Raw genomic sequence first — 12,783 nt, 5'->3', positions numbered from 1 at the left:
GAAATTCTTGCATTATGTCTCATTTTTTATGATCCCAGCGAGTATATCCAGCTGTTGCTCTCATAAACCTCATCTCACTTGCTGTTATTCTACTGACATCGTTATTCTTCACAGTCCACGCTTCACGACCATAGCTTAATATTGGCTGTGCTAAGGTTTTATACAAGCCTATTCTTGTGTGTCTTTGTACTAGTGAAGGTTTCATGATTTAATTAATGATCCCATTGTTTTATTATATTTACGTTTTTCAGCAATATCTACTTCCTCATAAGGTGGTAGTGTATAGCCAAGGTAAGTGAAAGTATTTACTCTTTCTATTATTTTATTATTCAAACAGATCTTACTTGGTATAGCGAATTTCCCACAAAATGACATGATTTTCGTTTTTTCAATATTAATTTCCATGTTATATTTTTTAAATTGTATACTGAATATTGTAAATCATCTTCAGTTGATGCTATGAGAACTAGATCATCAGCGAAAAGTAAAGCGTCAAGCTGAAAATTTCGATTAAATGGAATAAATCCATGGCGTGTCTATCGCCAATCTTGAACGATTCTGTTTATATAATGAACAGAAGTGGTGAAAGACCACAGCCTTGTTGTACTCCAAAAACGGGGCTCTCAAGTGTTGTCGGAAAAATTCACCATTAAAATGGGACACACTCAAGGACAGGAGAACGCGAATTCGATTATGCGCACTGTTCAAAACATACAGAGGTGAGCCTGCCTGGAGAGAAATAAAAAATAGGTTGCAACCGCTAAATTACTCTTCAAGGAACGGCCACTCATATAAATTGAGGGAAAGAAGACAGAGGACGGACACTGGAAAGTTTTCTTTTCTCAATCGTACTATCAGGGACTGGAATGCTTTACCTGCAGACTTACTAAATGCTTTACAAACAACCAAAAACGTATTTAAAAATAGGCTTAAGGACTTTACTAATAGACGGTAATTATACACAGTATGTAAAGGATGTAAATGATATTTTGTTATTGAAGTGTTGTATCAGTGAAGAATTATGTTGTGTCAGTGAAGTGTGTTGTGTCAGTGAAACGTGTTCCCGTCAGGGAAGCTTTATAGTTTATAGTGGCAGTGCAAAGTATTTGAACAGTGAAATGTTTTTGAAGTGTTAGTGAAATCAGGATAGAATCAGTGAAATGTGTCGTAGTTCCAGTGCAGTGAGTGAGTTGACAGCGAAATGAGTGAAATGTGGAAAGGTACTTGTGCAGATATGTACATATCATACTCGTGGGTTTTAGTACGAACTTAGATTTAAGATACAAATTAGATTTATTTTAAATGTTATATTAAGTGATCGTGCTTCATTTAATTTAGGATATTCCCTATTATTATTATTATTATTATTATTATTATTATTATTGTTAGTATTAATTATTTGTATTAATTACTGGTATTATTATTAATTAATTAATAGGTTTATTATTGTCATTATTGAGTGTAATTAGTTACCACTGCCACCGAGTATATACCCATTGCAGTGTGAATAAATACATACATACATACATACATACATACATACATACATACATACATACATACATACATACATACATACATACATACATACATACATACATACATACATACATACTATAAATGGGTCGCCATTGGGAAAGTCTATTGTTGCTTCGAATTGCTATGATGGTTGTTTTATATATGTTGTAAATATTTTGTATAATCTGTTGAGGTACTTGATCATCTGCAAAACTGATAGCATCCAACTCACCTAAATATATCTGAAGACCAAAGCAATTCTTTTGTATTGTTATTACTACAGATCAGAGACGTGCTGTGAAATTTTATGTGAGGGAAGCAATAGTACAAAACTGACTGCATCCAACTCACCTAAATTATATTTGATGACCAAAGCAATTCTCTTTAGAAGCAAAATCATCGAACTACAATAAACGAATCCGTATCAGCCAATATAGATGCCTTAAGCAAAGAATATGAATAACTAATCCACCTCGACCAGGACAGACGCTCAGAGAAAGAATTTTACGACATTTTAAGATTAGAGAATTCATAGTTCTCACGATTAAAATTTAATTTCTGCAATAAATTAATTCTTTTTAGCTTTATCAACTGGGGAAGAAATGCTTCCCTTGCTTTCCATGCACGGCACGCCACTCTAGGAAGCTGCTGACACATTACAGATAGTGGCCCAGATACAGTTTTTCTTAAGTGGATAAATAAAACTAAAAAGTTTATGGCAGGAAAGGAATTTCTAGAAAATGATATTAATAGCTCTTTTCAGTATACACGTTTCACTATTCACTGGGATTGAGGGGTAACTTCAGAATTTCAAAAGGAATCGATATAATATTTTCTGATTTTTCTCAGAAAGTTAAATTTCATTTAAACCTTTATATCCACACTAGAATCTTAAGAAGTATTTGCTTCTACCTCATTCTGTTTTTCCTTCAAGTAATCTCTATTTTTATTCCTAAGTGTACGATTTACTTCTCGTATTTCATTGAAATAATTATCTCTATTCGCCTCAACTGGATCCTGTAAGAATTTCAATTTTGCCTGTTTCCTTCTTTATACTACCATGCAACAATCTCCATCAAACCACGGTTTCTTTTTCTTAGTTTCGTAATAACATATGCTCTGCTCAGCTGCAATTTTGATATTATCTCAGATGTTTTCCCACACGTTATTATAACATCCAACTCTTCCTCAACTTCGTTGTAAGTTGCTAAAGCGGCAAACCTATTTCAAATTTCGACCTGAAAACGCTGCTTAGTTAATAGTCTCGATCTGTAAAAATCACAAAACATGAAAAATGAAGTGATTAATGAGCCAACACTGTTTCTGTTTCCAGCAAACGTATCTCTGCTGTACTCATTCGACTTCAAGCAGGAGAAGAACAGCGCGGGGCAGGAGTTCTTACGGATTCAGGGCAGCCGGCTCAATTTCGACACGTCACGCGCGTACATCAGGCTTGACAACCTCTTCAACGGCGACAAGTTTCTGGGTCAGTCACTTTAATTATGTTATGTCTGTGGGTCTGGTGTTCATCTTACAAAGAATTTGCTCGATCTGTACAAGGAATATTTTCATGAAATTCATAATACGTTATAGAGTTTTAAAATATTGGATAAAATACACTATGCCATAAACGTAGACTGCCAATAGTTCATCACCATCACCATCACCATCGTCAGTAATTAGGCTACTCACTCAGTTACTTTCCTACTTATTTATTTATTTACTTATTTATTTATTTACTCATTTATTTGTTTACTCATTTATTTACTCATTTATTTATTTATTTACTCACTTATTTACTTATTTATTTACTCATTTATTTACTTATTTAATTACTCATTTATTTACTTATTTATTTACTTATTTATTTACTCATTTATTTATTTATTTATTTATTTACTCATTTATTTACTTATTTGTATATTTACTTATTTATTTGTATATTTACTTATTTATTTACTCATTTACTTATTTATTTATTTATTTACTCATGTATTTATTTACTCATTTACTCATTTATTTATTTACTCATTTATTTATTTACTCATTTATTTATTTACTCATTTACTTATTTATTTATTTACTTATTTATTTATTTACTCATTTATGTACTTATTTATTTATTTACTTATTTATTTATTTACTCATTTATTTATTTACTTATTTATTTATTTACTCATTTATTTATTTACTTATTTATTTATTTACTCATTTATTTACCTATTTATTTATTTACTCATTTACCTATCTGTCTGTCTGTCTGTCTGTCTGTCCGTCTATCTATCTATAGAACGAAGTAAGCGCAGTCCTTTTAGATACTAACAATCATCTTTGCAGATGTGTGGATGTTTTCCTTGTGTCACTTTGTAGAAACAGTGTACCGTTACAGACTTTTCCTGGTTAAATACAGTGTCGGTAACCATGTAAGCAATCAAGGTTGGACCGAAATGATATTTTAACTATGTTTTTGCATATATCGCATCCTCGGATGTAACGATAAAGAATACAGGATTTGTGAAGATCCAAGTCTTCTTGTGGAAGTATCAAGTTCGAGTATCCATTCTAATTTCTCAGATTGTAAGAGTATGAGAAAGCCTGACTATCTTGATGTGGTTGGATGTTCTGGCTAGAGTCCAGACAAGCAAGTGTTATACAATATCGGTGGTATTTATACGATCCGCTCAGGGGCATATGCACTTCCAGTCATTACTGAGTGGCTGTTTTGACCAGAGATGCAATTATTGTTATACAATATCAGTGTTATTTATATGATCCGCACAAGGGCATGTGCACTTACACTCGACACCGAGTGGGCGGAGTCTAGGACATTCGCACCCTTGTGGTTGGCTAACTCAACGGTCACTTGGATTCAAACGGCAGGGAAGGGAACTTGTTTAAGTCTAGACATAATAAATTTCAAGCTAACATGCAATTCATAGACATGAAAGGAAAATGCGATACTATACTTGGGAACAGTGGCGGTTCCTCTATATGAGCACAGGAGCACGTGAACACCTTAAAAACCAACAATAATCATACGTATTACTGTATTAATATTATTACCGGTACATCTATTACTTTCCAATGTGCAATGACGTTCCTACATTTTTCGTCTCGAGAGAATGTCCCGTTCGTGTGTCGTGTGTCGTGTGTCTTTAAATCTCCATTGGACAGGTTGACAGCAGCTCGCACAATTTTTCTCTAGCAGGGTGGAATAGTCCGAAGCGAGGATATTTTCTGGTTTGTTACAATGGTTACAATAGCTCTGCTCGCACAAGTCTTAACGTGCTAGTGATAGAGAAACAGAGATGCTCCATCTCTCTTGGGTATGGCATCCTGTTCCTTTCTCCCTCTTTCCTCGTTTTCTCTCTTTACTCTTTCTTTTCAAAATACCATTATGCGCGGGGGCTGATTCTGTTGTTTTTTGTTCAGCAAAGTAAGGAAAATACAAACTGCAATGATGCTTATTGAAAGTTGAAACAGTAACATTTGAAGTTTGGAAACGGACGTGTGTGAAATTGTGAGTGTGTTAGATTAAAAGAGCATTAAAACATTCCTCCGTAACACCATGACAGAAGACCGATTAAGTACATTGGCTATGTTGGCAGTGGAAAAAACTTGTTAACAAGATTAGAGACTTCAATAATAAAGTTATTGATAAGTTTGCATCTCTCAAAACTAGGCGCATGGAGTTTCTCTACAAATAAATCTAGATCTTCAACACCATCTACAACAGCAGTGAAGATGAGTCCTATGAATTAATTTTACTCTACTCTTGTTTAATGGTTTTAATTTTGGTTTGATATGCGTAGATTTGGTGCATGAATATTAGAACTCGTTTATCTCTGACGTGTGATTGAGCTATACGAGAATATATCAGTGTGTTCATTACTCATATTTTTTTTGTGAGCACCCATTCAAGAAAGGCACGAGCCGCCACTGCTTAGGAAGAGTGCCAAAATACGCTACAACAAATAATGGATGATCACGTAAGCGCTCCAGTCATTTTAATGAGAGCTCAAAATATCAAAATGGAAGATAAGTATAACTAAGGAGACATATAATCATGGTGAACGGCATGTAAGCCTGAAAACAAAAGAAGTTATTAAAACAAGAAGGGTAGACTCTTCTTGGCGTGGTTGTTTTGCTAAAGTGGAGAGACAAAAACATAATGCGATATTTTGTGAATTTAGGACAATTTGTGGATTATGAAATACAAAATGGGTGTAAAAAGAGCACATGTAAAGAGCAGACCTCCTTGTAGGCTGCATGTTGTGAACTACATTGTGACGCACACAGATATTTCTTTCAATAGGTATATCGGTGCTGTAGCTTTCAGAAACATTAAATTTATGACCTTAACTGGAATAAAATTACGCACAATTAGTGATATCGTGAAAAGAACCGTGTTTGTAATCAGAAAACTAATCAATCAATCAATCAATCAATCAATCAAACTCCTGTATCTCCTCATGAGGAGCATAGGGCATTCACAAAGTCCCTCCATCGGACCCTATTTGTACCCAACTTCTTCGCATCGCTCCATGTTTTCCCCTCCCTAGCAATTTCCTCCAAAACTGTTCTCTTCCATGTATTTTTTGACCTTCCTCTTGTTCTACTACCCTGGGGGTTCCAATCCAAAGCCATTCTTTCTACTGCTCCATCTTCTTTCCTGATTGTGTGCCCTATCCAATTCCACTTTCGTCTTTTGATTTCTATTGTGATTTCTTTCTGATTTGTTATCTTCCATAGTTCTGAGTTTGTTATTATATCTGGCCATCTAAATTTTAAAATTCTTCGTAAACATCTATTAACAAATATTTGCAGTTTATTTTGTATAATTTTACTTTTTTTCCATGTCTCACAGCCATATAATAACACTGATTTCACATTACTGTTAAAGATTTTAATTTTTGTAGATCTAGATATAAGATTTCCATATTGGGTATACCTTATTTTATTTCAAGGAGTGCAGTTCGGTGTTCAAAGGAGCCACAGAACTGCACTCCTTGAAATAAAATAAGGTATACAACTGGACAAATGCACTATTTGCATTTTTTATTCGGTTCTTTACATCTTCGAAGGCTCCACCATCCTTGTCAATGATACTACCCAAATATTTAAATTCTTGAACAGTATCAATGTTATTATTATTATAACTTTATCTGCCTTTTTACTATTTAATCTCATTTCTTTAGTTTTCTTTACGTTTATTTTCATATGAGCCCTTTTTATTACTCTAATAAAGTATTAACTTTATTCTGCATATCACCAAAACTATGGGACAGCAAACAGATATCATCAGCGAAATCCAGATCTCCCAAGGTATCATTTAATCCCCACCTTATACCTCTTCTAACATTTCCAATAGACCTTTCCATAATATCATTCATAATAATCAGAAATATGATCGGAGAGAAATCAGAAAACTCAGAGTGTGTTATATTCAGTGTGGTCAAAGTAATTCTTGATATAACATTAGTGGCCAATCCGCTTTTTCAAGTCACTCTATCAGGAAACAGTCATAATAAAAACAGTAATCCCTGAATGAAGTATTTCAAATTTCATGTATTGCGACTGGCCCACTGAACAAGAAAGCTTTCCGCAGAATGAAGCAGCAGCAATAGACTTGCAACATATTTTGCCAATCCCCAGAAAAACTTCGGTATTCAATATTACAAGAGAGAGTTGTGGATTTATAATTTTGAAATTCTCGATGTAACTGGAGACGCCTCAATGTAAATTTGTGATGAGAAATGAATGTTCTTCAGGGCTACATTACCAAGTACCAAGAGCAATGTGTCAGATTTTCGGAAAGAAAGTAAGTTATTAATTTAATTCTCAAACTTAGTTACAGTTTACAAGATTCATTTTGTACAAGCTTGCAGAAAGGCCAAGGCAGTAGGCTAATTGTGATCCCATAAAATTTAAACCAATCGCCTGTGCAACCAAGTAGAATTTTCCACTAGACTTTTAACATTACGTATCCCCCAAAAAACTTGCCGACCTTCCTTACTTGTCGTCTGCATATGCAATGTGTAAGGTTGTAATTCTACTTATTTGTAATTTTATCTTGTTATTGAGGTCTGCCATACAGTTTTGTTTCATCAGTTGTACTGTGCTCTCATTTTACGAGTAAACTAGATTATAGCGTATCGTGCTTGCGGCGGGAAGCGTGTTCCGTTACTACCGGCAAATCAAGACATTTAGCAAGCACAGAATAAAATAAGTCCACGAATTTAAATTATTATTATTATTATTATTATTATTATTATTATTATTATTATTATTATTATTATTATTATTATTATACACGTAAACAGGTTTTATTTCAGATACTGTTGAAAATGAACTTCTTCCGCAGTAAGACATGTCTCGCATCGTTTAAATAAATAATTTACCACTTTCTGTAATTCCGCTTCGGTAATATACAGGGACATCATTTTATTTTTACTAACATTTTTAATATAAACTTGTCTATACCTCTGGATCAACGCCGTTTACTACCCCCTTCCACGACTGGAGTTCGATGATACTGGCGTAATATACAAACACATCACTTTACTAGGTATAGGAGGGAAGAAAAGTAGTTCATCAATTTACTGTAAACTATGAAATATTGCGCTTTTGAATTTGATCATTTACATTAGGCTTTTGTTTAAACAAGTTTTATTTTTATTTTTTATTTTAGTAGGTTATTTTACGACGCTTTATCAACATCTTAGGTTATTTAGCGTCTGAATGAGATGAAGATGATAATGCCGGTAAAATGAGTCCGGGGTCCAACACCGAAAGTTACCCAGCATTTGCTCATATTGGGTTGAGGGAAAACCCCGGAAAATACCTCAACCAGGTAATTTGCCCCGACCGGGAATCGAACCCGGGCCACCTGGTTTCGCGGCTAGACGCGCTAACCGTTACTCCACTAGCCAAAATACAGTACAGTATTAACAATAAGCGTTTTTACTCATGAACTGAGTTGTCCATGTGGATGTATTCATTATGCAGTGTATATTATACTGTCTACAGCACATTAGCGTACAATATAGAGAATGAAGTGAAATTGAAAAATAATCATAATATGGATATTTAAACACATTTTTGAAAATGGTGGCCGTTCATTTCCATACAGGCTTCAGTTTTAATGTGCATATTATCGCACTATAGACTATTGTACCTAATCCCAATTACCAGTTTCGTTCTTCGTACTAGTAACTCATGTTGAAACAATTCTGTACCTACTGTATAAAAAAGTACCTTACGTACTGTAAATTCAATCTTCACTTCTGCTAGATCCGAAAAGATAAAATTACTCAGACATACTATCTCCCTCCAAGTGGTTACGTCGCAGCGTCGTAGAAAGGAAGGGAATCACATGAGAATTAATTACTTAACGAACCCTTTTATTTAAGTTACTTTAAACAGTTGTATAATATTACTTAGACGTCCAGTTCCTAACAGAAATTAATGTTGTCAGAAAAGAGCTAAGACAGCCCAGCCACTAGCTGGCGAATAAAAGCTGGTGGGGGAAACAGGGATACGACGTTGGCAAATGGACGACAGTACCTGTGCGAAAATGATTCAGTATTTAAAGCTCTTTCGTCACTGGAAAACGCGAACATTTTTTGGACTATGACCGTAAGGCTACTATGGCTGTATATGCGGTCTTGGATCTGTGTGGAGGACGGCTGAACTTCATTAGTAGAAGGGGTGGGAGTGAAGTACATTAAAAAACTGAGGTACAATAAAATTTGAAGTAAAAATAAAATTATGTCCCTGTACTGTATTGCACGTGTTATTTCGGCCTTCAGTTCTTATATAGTACGGGGATTATTTCAATAAACTTTGCCCTTTAGCTTTCCCCAAGGATAATAATCACAGTAAGTTAGGTCAACTGATCTAAGAGGGCCACAAACCTGTACTAATTATCCGGTCAACAAAAACTGGACGTAAAGTGTCTGTATAAGCAGTATAAGCTGTGGCACCGTCCTATGGAAAATACCCATAATCTTTTTCTTCCTGTGTCAATTCATTAAAATTCGCTTTTCAACTGTATACTTCATTTTCCAACCGATTACTTAATACGCAAACAACAATCACACACACGTTCCGATACAATTCTCAGAAGCAAATGGGACGTTTTGTACAACTGGCTTCCCACGCTGCGATCGGGAGAGCTGGAAGTCGGCCGGCGGCGGAATGATGCGAAGTTTCCTCGTAAAATGAGAGCACTATACCACAGTCTAGTATATACAGTCGCGAAGCTCATACGTAGTGAATATGCAAATATTAGATAGTTGCTCACCACTAGGATCGCTAATATCGCTTCATTACAGGCAATGCAAAATAGAACCGTCACAGTCTATTGTTTCTAGCACCCTCAAAACTAAAGCTTCATGACTGTATATAGTAGACTGTGACTATACACTATGAAGAAATAATAGAATACCTGAGCGGAAAAATGTTGCAAGCGACTTTTTTTTTTCCCCCTATTGCAATGTTTTAAAGCAAATACATTCCACATACGCTACGTACTCTGTTTTATATTGTAGCGGACTTTGTTGGTTGAAAATATAAGTAAAACCTTCAATATAGACCAGGCCTGCACAAGGTTTGCGCTCTCCGAGCCGGCTCACAGCTCATGAGCGGAATGAGGATATTAGCTGCGCTCTGTATAAGAGTGGACTGGAAGTAGGGGTGATCTCGTACAAAATAAACACAAAAGGAAGTACTATTACAAGTGCTTATGAAATGAATTCCCGTTCAGTGTTTGCAAAACTATCTTGGACTATTATTAATTAATAAAGAAATATTTATTTCACAGAAGTAATATAAATTCTATAGCTACTTAAATGTACAATATCATTTTGTTATATTTTTATTTATCAGTACATCAAAACGAGGTTTTATGCTGTTGGCAGCTGAAAGGAACAGTAGCCTACTGATCGTAATGAAACATCAGTTACAGATGTTCGATGTCTGCCTTTATTAAAGTTGATTATAGAAAACAGTTGCTCACAAATATAAATGTTGAGCCAAACATAGCAATCATTTTCACAGTCAGCCTGTGTAGTCGTGAATATTATTGCTAATGTTTAGTCTTGTAAAACTCAACCAGACTAGTAATATTATTCAAACTATCTTTAGCCCTTAGGTCACATTGAAGATCAATAAGTTCGAGCTGTAAATCGTTAAATGTTAAATGTTATATTCCGTCTTTTAGATTCCTCCATACTGTACTGTAGCAGTAGGTAAGCAACGTGAAACAGTTACTGAGAATAAGCCTACACACTGCACTCTACTAGATAACTGAGTAAACACCGCTCTCCCGCTCTGAAGGAGCGCGCGCGCTCGTTGAGCGCTGTTTGTGCAGGCCTGATATAGGCAGTAGAATGTGGGAAGTTGTGGGAAAATGTTACAATGCTAACATCAAGTGTTTCTTTTCTGTTCTATTCAAATTTTAACTTTGGCGTTTGCAAAGTTTTTCGGCTCAGTTTTTCAATTACTGATCATTTACATTATTTTTTTACAGGCAACAGCATGAACCGCTTTCTTGATGAAAACTGGCGGGAAGTGGTGAAAGATGTCGGCCCTTACATCGCTGACGCAATTGGACAAGCAATCAAACAGATTATTAGCAGTATTGCCAACCTTGTACCTTATGACAATATTTTTCCAAACAATTCAGTTTGAATTAAGTTAATATTAATCAAAACTGACCTCATAGAGTAAATTCTGCATTTATATATTTATTCACACACTTTATAATAAAACTTGACTGATTATATATAATAATGTGTTCATAGGATAAGAAATTACAAATTATGCCATCATTTTCATCATAACCATCATAAATACAGCCCGATTATTTAGTCCTGACAGCTCAGCGACGCGAAAGAGGAGGAAGTAATAGGAGTAGTGGGGGGAGTTCCGGAGTAGAGATAAGGGCGAACGGTAGGTAAAGGAATGCAGTACAGCTTAACTGTACTGGAAACACAACGTTATACCGCATGCGTGACATCCGATCGTTCTGACTGCAGGCGACAGACTAACCTGAACATCCCTTGGCGTAACTGAATGGACTCGCCTGACCCAGGCGCACATTGCCGGCGACTGTCAGGACTAAATAATCGTACTGTAACGATCAGCGACTGCTAGCTGCTACCCTAGATCATATATGTAACAGATAGGTCATCGCTATGTTAAAATTGGCAGCACTTTGAAGAGAACCGCCAGGATCGCCACTCGTCCGCCGTAAACGAACAGGAGATGGCAGTACAGTCGCTAATGCAATTAAAATGGGAATTCCGACGTGACTCCTTATGTAACTAGATGGAAGCGTAGTAAACCTGACAAAGTTGTTAATGTCAAAGCCTGTAAGTCCGACCTAAATGATGATCTAGGCTGCTACGTATCCGATACTGTCTCCATAAAACTACTCCATCTCTTTCTCGATCTCCAGTGATTTGTTGACTCTGAGGTATTAAGCAAGAAGTAGGTACACAGTTCACGTATGCTGTTAAATTTAACGGAAAATATTTTCTAAAAATTGAGTGATTTCTGCACGTTATTACGATATACGCAATAATTCAGCAAGGTGTATAGTTAACTCTGAGTTGGTCGCTGTATGAGCATTTTGCTGTGTCGAATTCAAATGAAAATCACATCAGAATGGAAGGATTTGCAAGTTTGTCAAGTTGGCTATTATCTGCTAGACGAATTTTCTTGGAACAATACACAGTATTCTGTAGAGGAAACATTTGTCAGACCAGTAGATCAGTTACGATAGAATAAAATAATAATTGTTATCACTCTTTTTATAGTCAATGGATTTCTAATCCTATTCAGGTTTATTATATCTTTTAAAAAAAATTTGTGCGAGATCGTGCGTATTTGCTTGGTTTCCGCACAAAACCAATCCGCGGAAAGAAAAAAAATTCCACATTCAGTATTCCCAACCTGACACACATAACAATTTCCCTCGTCTTACCGCTTAAGTGACATATTGATTTTACTGCTTTAGGCTTTTAACATATTATTTTTAGAGACGTTCAATATAGTAATAATTGTAAATTGGAAACTTACCACTGCGATGTCACCTAAATTGCACTGTTAATTATTGTTTTTAAATATTTGCAAAAATTAAGTAAACTCTACAACTCCACTAAAGTTACTGCATTCGTGATGCAAGTAACATTAAGGAAGCCGTGAAAAAATCCACAAGATTCCAGACTCATCATAGACTGGGGGGGAAAAAAAGACAGA

General features: G+C 35.3%; 1 protein-coding gene across 1 annotated transcript in view; it reads left to right on the top strand.

Moving 5' to 3' along the window:
• Positions 1–11,328, top strand: part of LOC138705127 (protein takeout-like) — a 30,122-nt gene extending 18,794 nt beyond the window's left edge. The window contains exons 5-6 of the mRNA XM_069833781.1: positions 2,852–3,004; positions 11,051–11,328. Coding sequence (XP_069689882.1) covers positions 2,852–3,004; positions 11,051–11,211 — 314 coding nt within the window. The 3' untranslated portion in view covers positions 11,212–11,328. The remainder of the gene's footprint in view (positions 1–2,851; positions 3,005–11,050) is intronic.
• Positions 11,329–12,783: the final 1,455 nt, after the last annotated feature.

Source organism: Periplaneta americana, chromosome 1 (genome assembly GCF_040183065.1).
Source record: "Periplaneta americana isolate PAMFEO1 chromosome 1, P.americana_PAMFEO1_priV1, whole genome shotgun sequence".
Lineage (NCBI taxonomy): Eukaryota > Metazoa > Arthropoda > Insecta > Blattodea > Blattidae > Periplaneta > Periplaneta americana.
Note: the sequence above shows the minus strand (reverse complement) of the source record. Positions and strands in the feature narration are given on the sequence as shown.